The sequence below is a fragment of the Saccopteryx leptura genome, chromosome 10, assembly GCF_036850995.1.
Source record: "Saccopteryx leptura isolate mSacLep1 chromosome 10, mSacLep1_pri_phased_curated, whole genome shotgun sequence".
Lineage (NCBI taxonomy): Eukaryota > Metazoa > Chordata > Mammalia > Chiroptera > Emballonuridae > Saccopteryx > Saccopteryx leptura.
Window position 1 is genome coordinate 20,432,776 of NC_089512.1, and position 15,871 is coordinate 20,448,646.

A 15,871-nucleotide genomic window follows, 5' to 3' on the forward strand; every position below is an offset into this window, starting at 1 on the left:
TAACTGGTCCCTATTCTTCTCAGAGTCCCTCAAAATACCCCAGATGCTTACTTGAGCTGAGCAAGAAGAGGTGGCCACAGACACCTGCATGGGAGCCTGGACCCTAGTGGAGGTGGTTAGAGGGCAGGAAGCCCCTGCCAGCCAGGGGGGCACCCATGGTCCTTCCTGGCACGGAATCTCATTCACTGACCCCCAGGCAGTCCTGGGGGATCGAGCAGTTGGTGACTGGCACAAAGTGGGTTTTCAGCTCCAACCTTCGCCCCGTGGTTTCAGCCACCCAGAGGCTGCGGTGCTTGATCCACTTGGGCAAATGACGTCTCTTTTATCCTTTTATCCCCACTTCTCTTCCATGTTGCTTCTTACAGTATTTTTATTTTAGAAAAATGCATGTGATTAAAACTACAAAAACACTAAATATACAGACATAGAAATAAAGCAAATCTCTCTCAACTCCTAACTCCTTGTTTCACAAAAGGGGCTTAGGTTGGACAGTGGCATTAAAAGTGATTTAAATTGCTCCCTGCTTGTTTATGGATGAGCACTTCCATATATATCTATATCTATATCTATATCTATATCTATATCTATATCTATATCAATATCTATATCTGTATCTATATCTATATATCTATAAATATGTATATAGACATATAGACATATATTTACAGCAGATGTTTTGCCCACAGTTCTGAGTTTTTGGTGAAACACTGTGGAAATGAATTACAACAAAAATGAATCCTATGTGGGTGTCATGGCAACACCAAGTCGCTATGAAAGTTACTAAACACCTACTCTCAGTTTCTGTCCTTATCCTATCACAAATTGGAAACAGCCTGTTTGAGGACTAGCCCCTTCCACGGAGCCCACTTCCACAGCATTGCTCTACATCAGGGGTCCCCAAACTTTTTACACAGGGGGCCAGTTCACTGACCCTCAGACCGTTGGAGGGCCGGACTATAAAAAAACTATGAACAAATCCCTATGCACACTGCACATATCTTACTTTAAAGTAAAAAACAAAACGGGAACAAATACAATATTTAAAATAACAAACAAGTAAATTTAAATCAACAAACTGACCAGTATTTCAATGGGAGCTATGGGCCTGCTTTTGGCTAATGAGATGGTCAATATGCTCCTCTCATTGACCACCAATGAAAGAGGTGCCCCTTCCGGAAGTGCGGCGGGGGCCGGATAAATGGCCTCAGGGGTCCGCATGCGGCCCGGGGGGGCCGTAGTTTGAGGACCCCTGGTCTACATGTTTTGCAAGGAACAGGAGTTTCATCTTGGCAGAGAAAATGAACCCAAGTTAGTAAAGATATTTTAAGGGTTTCACATGAGTCAGACAGAGAATGGCAAAGAAGAGACTTCAGAGATGCAATCCAACACCTCATTTTACAGTTGAGAAAATCTAGGCCCAAGAGCGCCCTGGATTCCGGGAAGAGTCCTCAGATGGGCCGGCTGTCTCAATGTTGAGCTGATGCAACGGTGTTGCCTTTTTAGGAAGCTTTCGGGGCTTCCTGCTCCACCAGGCATTTCAGTGAGTTCTTTCTCCCCCAACCAGAACGAACCTATCTGGGAACATGCCTGTCACAAATGCGACAAATGCGTCCCTTGCTGCCTTGGCTGGGCGCTCCCCGCCATATGACCCTGAGACAGGGACCCTGCCGGCCCTTGTTGGATGTTATGGTTAGTCATTTCTAAACAAGCTATGCAACAAAAACAAAAAAAAACAAAAACAAAAGAAAACCACTGATGACAAAAGCCACCAGTCTCTTTACTGCTTTTATTTCTCAATACCACACCACTCTGGGGCTAGGGCAGTCAGTGGACGGGTGGTGGTGTGGGTAGGGAAAAGGGGACTGGCATTTTACACCGCAGGCGCCAGATCAGGGCACGTTTGGCAACAGAATAAATGTGGTATTTTCTTGAGTTCCTCTTCGTGCCTTTGATCAGACAATGCCCCGGCTCAGGGCTCCCTCCTGTGACAAACTGCGAGGGGAGCATGCTACAGGGTGAGTGGGATTAGTTCAGAGACGGCGATCCCCGGCTGACCTAGAATGGGAGCCACTCTTTAAAAAAAAAAAAAGTCTGGAAATGCCTCTAAGAAAAAAACAAAGCAAAGAGCTCAGAGAATTTAGCACTTAAACCATAGTGCTAACAATATGCATCGTAAGTTGGGATGCTATCAGGTCTATTTGCCCTGGCTCCTTCATAAATTAGACATGAGGACTTGGAAAAGAGATGTCTACACTTTGTGCCTCAGTTCCCATAGCCACAAAATCAGAGAAGTCACAGTGTCCGCCGCCATCATTACTCAGTCGGGCAGGTCCCCTTACCCGTGGGGGACATGTTCCAAGGCCCCAGTGGATCCCTGAAACCTTGAGTACTGCCACCCCTCCCCTCAATGTGCGTGTGTATGTTTGTGCGTGTGTGTAAGATTCTTTTTATTTATTTATTTATTTATTTGTATTTTTCCAAAGTTGGAAACGGGGAGGCAGTCAGACAGACTCCTGCATGCGCCCGACTGGGATCCACCCAGCATGCCCACCAGGGGGCGATGCTCTACCCATCTGGGGCGTTGTTCTGTTGCAACCAGAGCCATTCTAGCACCTGAGGCAGAGGCCACAGAGCCATCCTCAGCGCCCAGGCCAACTTTGCTCCAATGGAGCCTTGGCTGCTGGTGGGAAAGAGAGAGACAGAGAGGAAGGAGAGGGGGAGGGGTGGAGAAGCAGATGTGTGCTTCTCCTGTGTGCCCTGGCCGGGAATCCAACCCGGGACTCCTGCACGCCAACCAGCCAGGGCTAAGATTCATTTTTATTAAGTCAAAACCTTATACTTTTTCCCTTAAAGGAAGCAATTTACAGTTTTCTTCAGCATGTCTTAATTGGCAGCATCACAACTCTTGTGTGTTGGGGGCATTGTTACCTAAAACCAAGTTGACTTGAACACAAGCACTGAGACACCAAGATCATCAGGGGAACGTGAACAGCGTGTGGGAATGCTAGAAGGAGGAGTGACTCGCTTTCCCCAGCAGGACAATGCAAGATTTCATCACGCCACTCAGAACACCGTGCGATTTTAAAATTTACGAATCATTTCTGGAATTTACCATTTAATACTTTTGAATGACCTTGGGCAACTGAAACTGCAGATAACGGGGACCACTGGAGACTGCTATAGGATGGCTGGCCATACAACCCCCTATATTTGTCCTTCTCATGCACGCGGGGGGTGCTGGGAGTTCCCCCTCCCACCCGGCCCTAAGAGCAGCCCTTAACCAAAGACGGATGGGAGTTGTAAGATAAACACCCAGCTTCCTCCAGAGCTGGGTGGTGTCATGCTGAGGTGTGCGTTTCAACGCTGTACCCGGGTCCTCAGCAAGGTCAAGCTCCAGTTGTCCACCGTGGAGACCTGCTTGACAACAGACCACTTATTGGCTTCCTTCCCTTTCGTGACTCACTTCCCAGTTGCCTTATTGGCATTTCCTGAGCTCTATTCCCAAATAAACTAGATCCACTCAAATTCTCGTTCCAAGGTCTGCAATGCCCAACCCAAGGCAGATGCCCATGCGGTACAATGATTTTCTCAGCCCAAGTCCCCGTCTCCTCCCACCAATGGTTTCCCACACCAGGTGGATGAGGCTCAACACCTCAGGGTCTCCTGGAGCACCTCAAACACCGTCTTTCCTAAGAACCACTTCATTTCACTGCTTGAGAAAGAGAGAACAACCTGTTCTTTTTCCCAACCCCTCCCCCCTCCCCTGCCTTTCCCCACAGTCTTGTCACTGACAGAAGCCACCCGCCCCAACTCCCGGGTCCTTGCAGCTTCCTTTCATTTCTCTCAGAAGGCTCCCTAAGAGAAACTCCACTTGCGTCTCCCTCCCCGGTTCCTCAGCGTGCAGAGGCCAAGTCTCAGGGACAGCAGACATCCCTCTGAAAGTCAGCATCTGGTACCCAGCTGTTGCTTTGATTGGAGTTCCAACTTCACAGTGCAGCAGAGCTGTTGACAGTTTTCCCCGAAGCGGGGCCCCTGAGTTTTTATATCTGCCTTCCAAATGAGACTACCCTGAAGTCCAGAAAAACGCAGGGCTTCCATCCCAGTCCTTTTAACCCTCAGGCCCTCTCTCTATCCCCCCTCTTCCCCCACCTCCTTTCTCGTTGATGCATTTGCACTTTCTGCCCGTCTCGCAGGCCTGCGGCGAGCTGACCACACGCTCAGGAGCCATTCTAGAGGCTGTGCTTCCCCTCTTTGTTAACTGCTCGCTGGGCCAGCTGTTCTGTGTCAGCTTCTATTCAAAGGCCTGAATGGCTCGAGATCTGGAAGTCCGCCGGCTTGTGGGCCAGTTTTGGCTGGGGGTGCCATGAATATTGTGCCTGCTGTGTTGGCCAACAGGGGGGCCCCCAAGGGGCACCCCGCCTCTGTCTGCCTCCCACACTTCCCACAACCACTTGCATGAACACCAAACACACTGAACGCCACGGACAGAGATTTCTTTGTAAAAGAGAACCGCTCTCCGGGTTTGTCATTCGAACCCTTGTTTTCATGATTTTTCTCTCGCATTCTTTCAGATGATCAAAGTATCTGAAATAACACCCTCTGTCAGTATCTAGTCCCTAACTCTGCTTTATTTTTCTTTCTAAAATTCATCGCACCCACCCCCGATGTTCTGTATCTACTTGTTCCTTACTTGTCTGTCTAGAATATCAGCTCTTCATTAGACTCTCTGTCCCCTGAGGACAGAGACTGGTTTTATTCACTGCTATATATCCTTAGTATTCTGAATCATGCCTGCCATGTGATAGGTATTTCATAAAAAGTTATTGAGTGAATGAATGAATGATGAATGAATATATCTTCAGAGAAATGAAAGAATAAGGAAGTTATCTCAGACTTGAAGACATTGAGCCTGCAACAGCCTACGGACTTTAGTAGCCTTGGGATTCTATTAACAGAATCCACCTGGAGGACACAAGAAAGTCAATCAATGGAATCTTTCAGAAGTGGGGTCACTCTGGCCGGCTGGCTCAGTGGTAGAGTGTCAGCCTGGCATGTGGATGTTCCAGGTTTGATTCTCTGTCAGGGCACACAGGAGAAGCAACCATCTGTTTCTCCACCCCTCCCCCTGTCCTCTCTCTCTCAATTCTCCTGCAGCCATAGCTCAATTGGTTTGAGTGCATCGGCCGCAGGCACTGAGGATGGCTCTGTGAAGCCTCTACCTCTGGTGCTAAAAATAGCTCAGTAGCAAGCATGGCCCCAGATGGGCAGGGCATTGGCCCTAGATGGGGCTTGCTGGGCAGATCCTGGTCAGGGCACAAGCGGGAGTCTGTCAATCTCCCCTCTTCTTGCTTGGAAAGGAAAGAAAGAAGTGGGGTCATCATTGAGTGTTCTCCATGTGTGACTGTCTGGTCAGGTACTTCCAGAAAGGCTGTATGCCAAAGGCCCGGATGCACCAAGTAGTACTGACTGCCTTAATAAAAATAATGGTAATCGTACTTGACATTCATTAGATATGTACTCTATTATCACGTACTAGGAAGGTTAGGACCTATGGACTAGTCAGACAACAGGGCTTTGATTCTTGGCTCCACAACTTTCTCTATCTCTTGAAGCCTCTGTTTTCTCATCTGTATAATGGGGCCAAGAATAGTACGTACTTGAAACAGTCCTCACTAGATTATTTATTTATTTATTTATTTTACAGAGACAGAGTCAGACAGAGGGATAAATAGGGACAGAGAGACAGAAAGGGAGAGAGATGAGAAGCATCAATCATCAGTTTTTCGTTGCAACACCTTAGTTGTTCATTGATCGCTTTCTCATATGTGCCTTGACCGTGGGCCTTCAGCAGACCAAGTAACCCCTTGCTCAAGCCAGCGACCTCAGGTCCAATCTGGTGAGCTTTTTTTGCTCAAACCAGATGAGCCCGCACTCAAGCTGGCGACCAGGGTGTCTCGAACCTGGGTCCTCCGCATCCTGGTCCAACGCTCTATCCACTGCGCCACTTCCTGGTCAGGCGTGTCCTCAGTAGATTAAATGAGCTGATCCATTAAGCTAGTGCTCATGTCACAGTAGCAATTATTACTTTGTGTTTTATTACATGACCAAACCTACCTCCAGCAGAAAGCCTTTCCCTTTCGACCACTGTCTTAGATTATGACAGCCCATCTCTTGGGCTCCTAGGTGGAAATCTGTGCTAATGAAGTTGTACCAGTTGGCTTCCGAATGGCTCTGTTATCACCTGTTTGCATTTTCTCACCTGATAAGAGTGCGCGTTCCCCAGCGGGCTGCTCTGTCTGTGCTGCTCTGCGCAGAGCAGAAGCCAGCCGGAAAAGGCTGCAGCTCAGGAGGACACCCCTGAGTCTTATCTTTCCTTCCAGAGCTGACCCGCGCCTCACTGCCTGACCCTACCGCCACACGTCCGTCCCTTAGCCGGCGTGGGCATTCTGTCCCTGGCGCAGCCTGCCTGACCTTCCTGCGGCACTAACCGCTACTGAACTGCGCTGGCCTGTTTAGGGGTCGATTTCTGGGTCCCAGTCCCAAGAACACAGCATGAGACAAAGGCTGGAGCTGAGACCTAGCAGACAACTTCAGGATGACCAGGGTGCTGTGTGGAGAGGAGCCCAGAGGGGCGAGCAAGTGCTGGGCTCCGCACCCCCCACCCCCTGGTGAAAAGTTTGGGCTCAACCGGAAGAACACAATGGACTTGCTCAGAGGCCGGAAAACTGGGAGTTCACATTCCCCTGCGAGACTGCCCCCTGCTGCCTCGACTGTCTTCTACTTCCTTCAGTTAGATGTCTTCCCGCTCAGAATAAACTAGAGAGAATATTAGTGGCCCTGGGTTGTGAAATCAAATATCGATCTAGAATTCCTCACGCTAAAGTAAGCACAGTCCACATTTCCTTTTTTGAAATGAGACCGGCAATGAAAAAAAAACAAACAGTAATTGCAGATGTTGTATTTCAAGCCACAGAAAAGAAGTTTAAGCTTAAGGAAAAGAAAGCCCATTTCATCCTGCCCCCGTTCGGTTAGATCTTATAAATTAAAGCCTGGCACCAACTGGAGGGAATGATTATCGATTTTCTTTGTAAGGTAAGAACTGTGTCTGCATGTGTAACTTTTTAAGGAGGAGAAAAAAAAATAAAAGTCTGATTCATCAGTAAATCACACGCTTCTTGAGAGCAAGACCCGGCTTTACACGTGTGTTTCTACAACAGCCAGAAGGGAACACATTCATCTTCAGGCTTTTATACACCTTCCAAGAGACTCTTGAAATGTAAAAGGAAAGTCTGAAATTAAGGTGAGGCTAAAAGAAATCTGTCTTTAAGGTGTTGAAGGCATACCAAGAAGATAAAAAAAAAAATTCTCTTCAAAGAAGTTTAAAAAAAAAAAAAGGACTGAGTTCACACATTTAATCAACTAAAGGACTTTCTGTTGGACCAAAATCACCCTAAATAAATAACTTTTGTTCTTTTTTTTTTTTTTCCCCAGCCTGAGCAGAGATAGAAGAAACAGAACTGTGGGCTGAAGATCAAACAAAATGAGAACTGGGGTGGCCTCCTTCCGGTTCCCCAAAAGCCGTCTCTGTCTGTTCTTACCTTCAAGGTTGTGAAAGGTTTTCTGAAACCGGAGGAACAAATAAGCCCCTGTTCCTGCCTTGGGGACACGTGTTTACACTGTATCTGTTTTTAGACCTGGTAGACACTGGTGGACTCCGTTCTTCCCCATTAGTCTGAATTCCCTCATACTCAGCAAATATTAACAGGAAAGGGCTTCTGTCATCAGTACCGGCGATGGCAGGGAGCTCCGAGTCTGCCCTAATCCGCTGCTGCCCTAACAGAGCGAAAGGGAGAGAGAGAGAGAGAGAGAGAGAGAGAGAGAGAGAGAGAGAGAGAGACCGTCTCCTGCTCATGTTTATAGAATAATGGGGTTGGAAAGAAAAGATGCCGAAACGTAGGTAAATTGATTCTGACAGTGACAACAGCATCATCTCTTGCACAGCTCCGATGGGTCTAAGAATTCATCTTGGAACTGTCAAAACTTTCAAACAGAAAATGATTCTCAGCAGCTGAAACTTGGTTAAACAAATTTCACTGTGCAAGGAAAAACCCAGTTACTCTTGAAAGTGCTGTGGGGGGAAAAAAAAAATCTCAGGCAGGAAACCAGAAAATAACAGCATCAGCCAGAGAGGAAGTGCCATCCCCAGGTTCCTGCCCAGGGTGATGGGGCAGCGAGGTTTTCAGGGGGAGGGTCTGAACCGGGACCCATCCTGGAAAATGGGCTGAGCTCATTCTAAACAGGAGGATAAAGACGCAGAGCCAGCATGTGCCAACCAAACCCACCTAGGGCAATATGTTGAGTAGACTGGCCCAGTAACCAGAGCTATGCTAATCAAAGCAACAAATTAAATAATGGTAATATTGGATACCCAGAGACTAAAATAAAGACCCACAACTCCATACAGATATAAATGCACAATTAAAGAAATGGGTAACAGGGGATGGGAAATGAAAGAATAGCTATTCCTCACAGAAGACCTACACTACATGGAGGTAGAATAAGACAAATAGAGAATCACTGTTAGAAAAACATGACTGCAATAAACGTTGCACGCAGGAACTACTCAAGGATCCTACAGTTAGCAGGTAAAAAAGATGATAAGAAACAGGTCTGGAATTCTTACTATGCATGTTGTTTAGTATCTTTACAAACGGGTCACAGTACCTTCCCAGAAGATATGTTTCTTTTCCATTACAAATGGAAAAGAAAATAGTTACTTTACAGGGGAGAAACCTAGCAGGTACCACCTTCACCAAGCGATGGAACTGAAGAGGCCCCCCGATATGAGACACTGAGGAGGGCATAGCTCATTTCTGTGCTATTCTTGCCCAAGATAAACAATCTCAATTTAATCACAAGAAAAATAAAAAACCAAGCGAGAGACCACCTATAAAATAACTGGTCTGAGTTCTCTGAAAGTGCCAAGGTCATGAAAGACAAAGATAGACCGCGTCCAGGCAGAAGTTGAAGGAGACTTGGAAACACGAATGTTAAACATAATGGGGGATCCTGGATTAGATTCTGTTCTAGAAAAGGACAGTCTCAGGGACTTGGGAATTTGAATAAGTTCTATTAGATTCATTAAGAATATTGTACCAATGTTAACTTCCCGTCTCTGCTATTTCTGCAACTATTTTGAAAGTCTCAAATTATGACAAAACAAAGAGTTAAAAATAAAATTCAAGTCCTCTGGGTTTGACTTAGCAGTCAGCCAGGACTATGTTGAGATGCAGACATTTCCAAGATGGGACCTCAGCCCCTGATGGAAACTACTGAGAAGAGAGCCGGGAAAGGATGAAGACCTGTAGACTTCAGCCACTCTCACGTCCAGAGAGAGCAAAGGACAGTACTCTCTAAAACAATGACATCTCCCCCCTCCCATGCCCCTGAAGAATACTGCATTCCTCAGTAGCCTCTCTTTACTAGATTTTTCAAAACCTAAGCAAACCCATCAAACCATTTTGCTTGTTTTGCTCAACAAAGAGAAGTCGGGTCCATAAAAGTACATGTTGAGTCAAATCTATTTCCTGGATCGTATAATTCTGAAAACCCTTAAAACACCAACAAACTAACTAAATAAAATCAGATACTTTTCTGAATAGTATCCATTTGATAACTAGAAATAATTCTTACATTATTAGTGTTCATCACTTGCCAGATATTTAAAATCTCTATGGAGAAGTATGTCAAGAGAGAAAAAAATAACTATACTTTAAGAAAGGAAATAAAAAGCTTGATGCTCTAAGCATGGCTTTCAGTTTAAAGACCTAGGTTTTTTTAGCACAATTCCAAACCACCCTGGCATGGCTATGTACTACCAGATCTCAACCAGCTCTCATTGTGGGGCTAACTCTTTGGGGGTAACCCTGGAATTATGTTTGAAGCAAATAGCATGACATCACTTTGAAGGCACATGCACCACCGTGGCGCCAGAAAGGGGGGGGGAGTCCATACATACCCCCCACTGCATTGCAGCGGGATGTCATCTCCCAGAGCACCAGAGCCATGGAGTAGACATCCGTCTGCTTGAAGGACTCGACGTTCTCCAGATTCATTCTGGACTCGAGGACTTCCGGGGCCATGTATCGTGCGGTCCCCACCTGAGGCAGAAGCACACGGAGGCCCGTTATTGCGTTCCAACTGCATTTTTATTTTCGAAATCTAGCTGATGTTTGTCCCCTATGTGGGTAGATAAACTTTCAAAAGGCACAACACTGTTTTAAAATAATGAGACCTGCTTAGAATAGGTAGAGCTTATGTAATTAGTTTTAAAAATAGGTATTCTCTTCCTGAACACACCACCCTTGAAAGAATATAAACAAAGGATGCCAGAATAAGGAAATGCCAAATCCCAGCACTGCCTTGTCTAGCCCCGTGATATATGTCACCGTTATTATACAATTAACATCCTTGCAGAAAACCTGCAAGACAACATCGGTGATACTTTAGATGTTGATTTTTGCTTGTGCAAATTAAGTATTTCTTCATTCCTGAAATTCCAAGATTTATGGTGAAAATAATAATAATTTCCATTAGTTTTGGTCACTGAAGGTCTGTCTTAATCTCCTCTTGTTTTTACCCCCTGGCACATTTCAGAGTGCCGAGAACATAGTGTAATTTCATAAAAGTCTCTACTAAATTAGATTGTATGAAAATATTTCCACAGTAAAAAGACTAAATCTGGATCTTTACGTAGTTTTATTTGGATGATGATTGATAATATGAAACTATGGAGACATAAAGGGAAAAAAGGAGGGTCTTTCTACAAAAGGACTCACTTCACTGTTTGACAACGCAGTACATAGAGCCCGACTAAGTGACCATGAAGCCCCACCTTCCCAAGGAGCTAAGGAAGCTCAAGGGAGCTGATATTTTTATCCCAAAGAATGTTTTTTTTCATTGGCATGCGTTAGAAGACATTTTTTTTTTTCTTATTCATAGGTCACTGCATGAGTCATTCTCCTGGCACATTCATCTGTTCATGTTTCAACATGTTTACCTCCAGAATGCCTGTGCAGCCCCAGACCCAGAGGGCTGACGGAGCAGGAACTATAAAGCCTTCGGAAGCACGTTCCCCCACCTGGTTAGAGAAAACACTGGTGCTCCGGAGACTCCACTCTAATCCACAGCTAAGCTTCCGGCGTGTGGGAGAACAGGGGGCCCCTGTCCTTCATTAAAGGTGTCTCGGTGATTTCTAGTCCCTTTCCAATAGCTCCTTAGCTACACAGGTTTCTATTTCACTCTGTGAGATGCTTCAAAAGTGGAGCTGTTCATTCATTCACTCGCTCCCCCCCCCACCCCCCACCCTCGCTCACACAACAGATACTCATTGGTCACTTCCGCCGGTCAAGGCGTTGCGCTAGATGTGACCAAGTGGACGAGGATTTGGACTTCAAGGGCACTCCTGCCTTCTAGAAGAATGTGAAACAAAATAAAACTATATAACCACTAACAACAGTACAGAGTAGAACGGGCTGAGTACAACCATAAGAGGAAACAAAAAAACACCAGAGATAAAGTGCTAACAGTGTTTGAAGCACAGAAAAATAATTTGCAAATGGAAGAGAAATGAGGATCGACCGAAGGAGAAAAATGTCTGTCCTGGGTCAGGAGGATTGAAAGAAACAGGAGGAGAAATGCCAGCTCACTAGCAAAGGTACCCTGTCAGGAGACAGCGGGACTCAGACAAGTGTCAAGAGTGGGGGGACTTTTTAGGGATCAAGAGGTAGACTATGGCAGGGACAGGTGAGAGGAGTCCAGCTCTAACTTACCTGCCCACTGTTGGCCAAGTCGTCCACAGACAGGGTGGGGTCCAGACGCAGGGAAAGCCCAAAGTCACACAGGCAGCAGGTCAGGTCATTCTTCACGAGGATATTGGAGCTCTTGAGGTCCCTGTGCACGATGGGCATCTTGGGCCTGCCGCACAGGGTGTGGTCGCTGTGCAGGTGAGCGATGCCCCTGGCGAGGGAGCTGCCCAGCTTGCACAGGTCCTCCCAGCTGATGACGTGTCTCGTGAGGTACTCCTGCAGGTTGCCCTTGGCGTGGAAAGCAGTGATCAGCCAGTACTGCTTCCCCAGCTCCGTCTTCCGCTCCTCGGCCGTCAGGAACTGGAGGATGTTCTCGTGCTTCAGGTTGATATCCGAGAAGATGTCCTTCTCCATCTTCCAGGAGGCGTACTCCTCATAGGGGAAGATCTTGACTGCCACGGTCTCAAACTGCTCTGAAGTGTTCTGCTTCAGCTTGGCCTTATAGACCTCGGCAAAGCGACCTTTCCCCACCAGGGTGTCCAGCTCGATGGGCAGCAGCTCCGTGTTATGGTTGATATTATTGGCACACGTGGAGCTGATGTCAGAGCGGTCATCTTCCAGAATGATGGGAAGGTCGCTGAGGTCCATGAGCTTCTGCGGCTTGCTGGTCTCCCAGGATGGAGTCAGCTTCTGCTTCCGGTGAACCCGGTAGCAGTAAAAGGTGATGATGACAGCTATGGCGATGCCCAGTGGTGGCAGGAGGCTGACGCCTGTCACTTGGAATATGACTAGCAACAAGTCAGGGTTGTTGGTATAATATTCTAATGTGGAAACAAAACAAGAGACAGAAGGAGTTGGGTTGAACAGATTTGTACTGTGAGAAAGAGGGTGCACACCTCAGGCGTCTAGATATTTCAACACCAGTATAGTTCTTATAAATAACATACTGTGAATGTTTATTCCAGGGATGGATGCTAGTGTGCACCTGTCTCCCCTGCCTCTGGCCACTCGTTCAATGTCTCGTACTCTTTCTTCAAACTTCAGCTTAAATGCCACTGCCTAAAAGAAATCTAGGGAAACTTGGAAATTATTTTCTTGTATACAACCTCATAGCACCCTACATTTTTCCTGTGTAACAATTTAGCACAACTTAAGTCTAATATCTACGACTCTGTCTTTCCCTACTTTCCCCACCCCCGGTCAACTGACAACTTGATGCTGACAGGGACCTTGTCTGCCTTCCTCAAGACTGTAAATGACACCTAGCACCTGTCAGGTCTCTGACAAGTGTTGAATACATGGAAAAGGTGTTTACTGAGTGTTGACTATATTCAAGGCATTGCAGGAGGCTTTGGTAATGCAGAAAGAATGACAACTTCTGTTTCTAAAAACTTGCATATATAGTATTTGGTAAAAAACAAAGAGATGGCCACAGTGCTCCCATAATCTTTGCTCTTTTATAAACCCATCTTGTTCCGTTCTGATCAACATCCAGGCTATGTTCAAGCATCAGCTCTGGGCCTAGTGGTGGTAGAGCCTGTGGAAAGGGCCTCTTTGCAAGTTAGTTACCTTATACTGTATTCACCCAATATTCCTCTTTTCAGCGTGCATGTGATTTGTAGTTTCACAGAATAGAAATACTGAATAGCAACAAAGGTTAGAGAAGTTAAAGAAGGAAATGCAGGCTGTTTTCTGACTTGGACCATGGAAGCTGGCTCTGTGGATTGATGGAGGAGCCTTTGACATTAGCTTTTTAACTACAATGTCTTAATCCCAAACTTTGGTTCATGTGCTGGCTTTGGTAGAAGCTAATTAAACAGTGTTCCTTGAGAACTGGTACAGAGGCTGTGGCAAACATTGTGGAGGGTCCTCAAAAAAATGAAGGATACAGCTACCATATGACCCAGCTATTCCTCTTCTGAGTATTTATCCAAAGATATGAAAACACTAGTTTGAATTAAACCCTCATGTTCATTGTAACGTTATTGACAATAGCCAAGATATGGAAACAACCTAAGTGTCCATCAGTGGTTGACTGGATAAAGAAAATGATGGAAAAGGACAAAAACATATGATTTCACTCGTGGAATATAAAACAAAAAAGTAACAAGCAAAAAAAAAAAAGGAAACTCATAGACACAGACATTAGAATAGGGGATAGGAGGGCAACATGGGTAAGTCAAACATATCGTGACAGATGAAAACTAGACTTTTCGGTGGTAAGCACACAATACAATGTAAAATATCAAATTATAATGTTGTACACCTGAAATTTATGCAGTGATATTAACCAGTGTTACCCTCCATAAAAAATAAATTTTATATAAAAAAAAGAAGAAACTAGAAGTCCTTGGCACAGAAATCATATCTGGCTCAGAGAGCCTAAAATAGACTGCTCACAAAAATTAGGGGATATTTCAAAATGAATATGAAGCAATAAAAAAGCATGTGATATGTTATTTGCTATTCAATCACAAGAATTGAGTTTGCATTTCATTTGCATAATCAAACAACTTTCTTTGGCTTGTCCTTTGCTTTTCTGATGTTCTTATTTAATAAAAAAAAAATCAAATGCTTTATCGCTTCATTCATTTAGAAATATCCACTAATTTTTGTGAGCAGTATATTTACTACCTGCCTTTTTACAGAGAAAGTTTGCTGATTACTCTTCTATAGGTATTATTTTAAAGTTTTCAAACAGCTCTTTTTATTTATTGATTTTAGAGAGAGTGAGGAAGGAGGGCAGAGAGAGAGAGAGAGGAAGAAAGAAAAAGATTGATTTGTTGTTCCCCTTAATTATGCATTCATTAGTTGGTTCTTGTATGCACCCTGACTGGGGGTTGAACCTGCAACCTTGGCACAGGGGAACAACACTAACCAATTGAGCCAGGGCTATAAGTATTATTTTAATAACCTATAATACACTGGCAGAATTTGGAGAGACTTTATTTTGATCCATTGTGAATATTATTCTTTCACATATGAGAAATCAACACCATTAGAAAATTTTAAATATTAATTGTGTAATTACGAAGTTATGTTTCCAATTCATTAAAGAATACAAAACATCCAAATGAACTGTTCCTTTATCACTCCTAAATGTATTTTATAATTCCTGGCCATATATGAAAAGGGTCTTCCTTGCTATAAATTCTTTTCTTTCTTTTTTTTTCCAGACTAAGAGGAACATAAAAACAGAAATCCTTGAAATTTCTGTGGTCATTAATTGAAGAAGTCTCTAAAACACCCCCACCTTCAATGTCAGAAACCACAGTCTGACTTTCCCCTTGAATTTCCTGTGTTTTCTTTTTGAAAATCTACATGTAAATATCTTGTGGGGAGGGAATTATTGAATAACATCTGTCAATTCTGAAACATCAAAGAGGTTGTGAAAACCCTCACAATAGCAAAGAGGCAGAAAGGAAGCTTTGGGATGTGGCTTTATCTAAACAGGAGCCGCCCACACCCTCTGGCAGTATTAACCCTTAGGCATCTACTGAAGAAACCACCAGCTGTAGGTGTCAAGTACAAGCTAGCAGCTTTTTTATTCAGAGACCTGCAGGAAGTATTTCTTTTCGCCAGCCCCCAATTACACAGAAACTCATAAATCAAATTCTTAATATGAACTTGGCTGTGTCCTATGAGTTTTTCTATAATATTTCTATTTAAGCAGAAAAACCCTATGAGGTATAAAAACTGCTGTTATTGTAAACCCCGTTTTATAGATAGGGCACCTAAAAAAAAAAGGGTCAGGTGGTTTAAATAATTCTCCAAGATCGTAAACTTAAGCAATAGCAAAGCTGACATTTGAAAAGAGCTCTGATTGGTGAGACCCACCCCTCCTAACCCTTTGACACAATGCTCAAACTTCACATTGGTGAGAACCAATTTATGATGACTTCATATATAACCTCTCAATTTGACAAAGTGTTTTTTTCCATTGGGGGGGGGGGAGGATTAAGCACATTATAGGCATCCATAAGGGGCACTGGCAATTCTTGGATAATGCGTCTTAAGGGGCATATTCTGGGTGTGCAGGCTGTTTCCCTTGTTCTTAACTAAGA

The 15,871-nt window shown here is 44.7% G+C and overlaps 1 protein-coding gene across 1 annotated transcript in view; it reads right to left on the reverse strand.

Annotated features, from left to right (window-relative positions):
• Positions 1-15,871, reverse strand: part of TGFBR2 (transforming growth factor beta receptor 2) — a 96,567-nt gene that overhangs the window by 11,485 nt on the left and 69,211 nt on the right. The window contains exons 4-5 of the mRNA XM_066352148.1: positions 11,832-12,628; positions 10,019-10,160 (exon numbers count right to left, since the gene is read on the reverse strand). Coding sequence (XP_066208245.1) covers positions 10,019-10,160; positions 11,832-12,628 — 939 coding nt within the window. The remainder of the gene's footprint in view (positions 1-10,018; positions 10,161-11,831; positions 12,629-15,871) is intronic.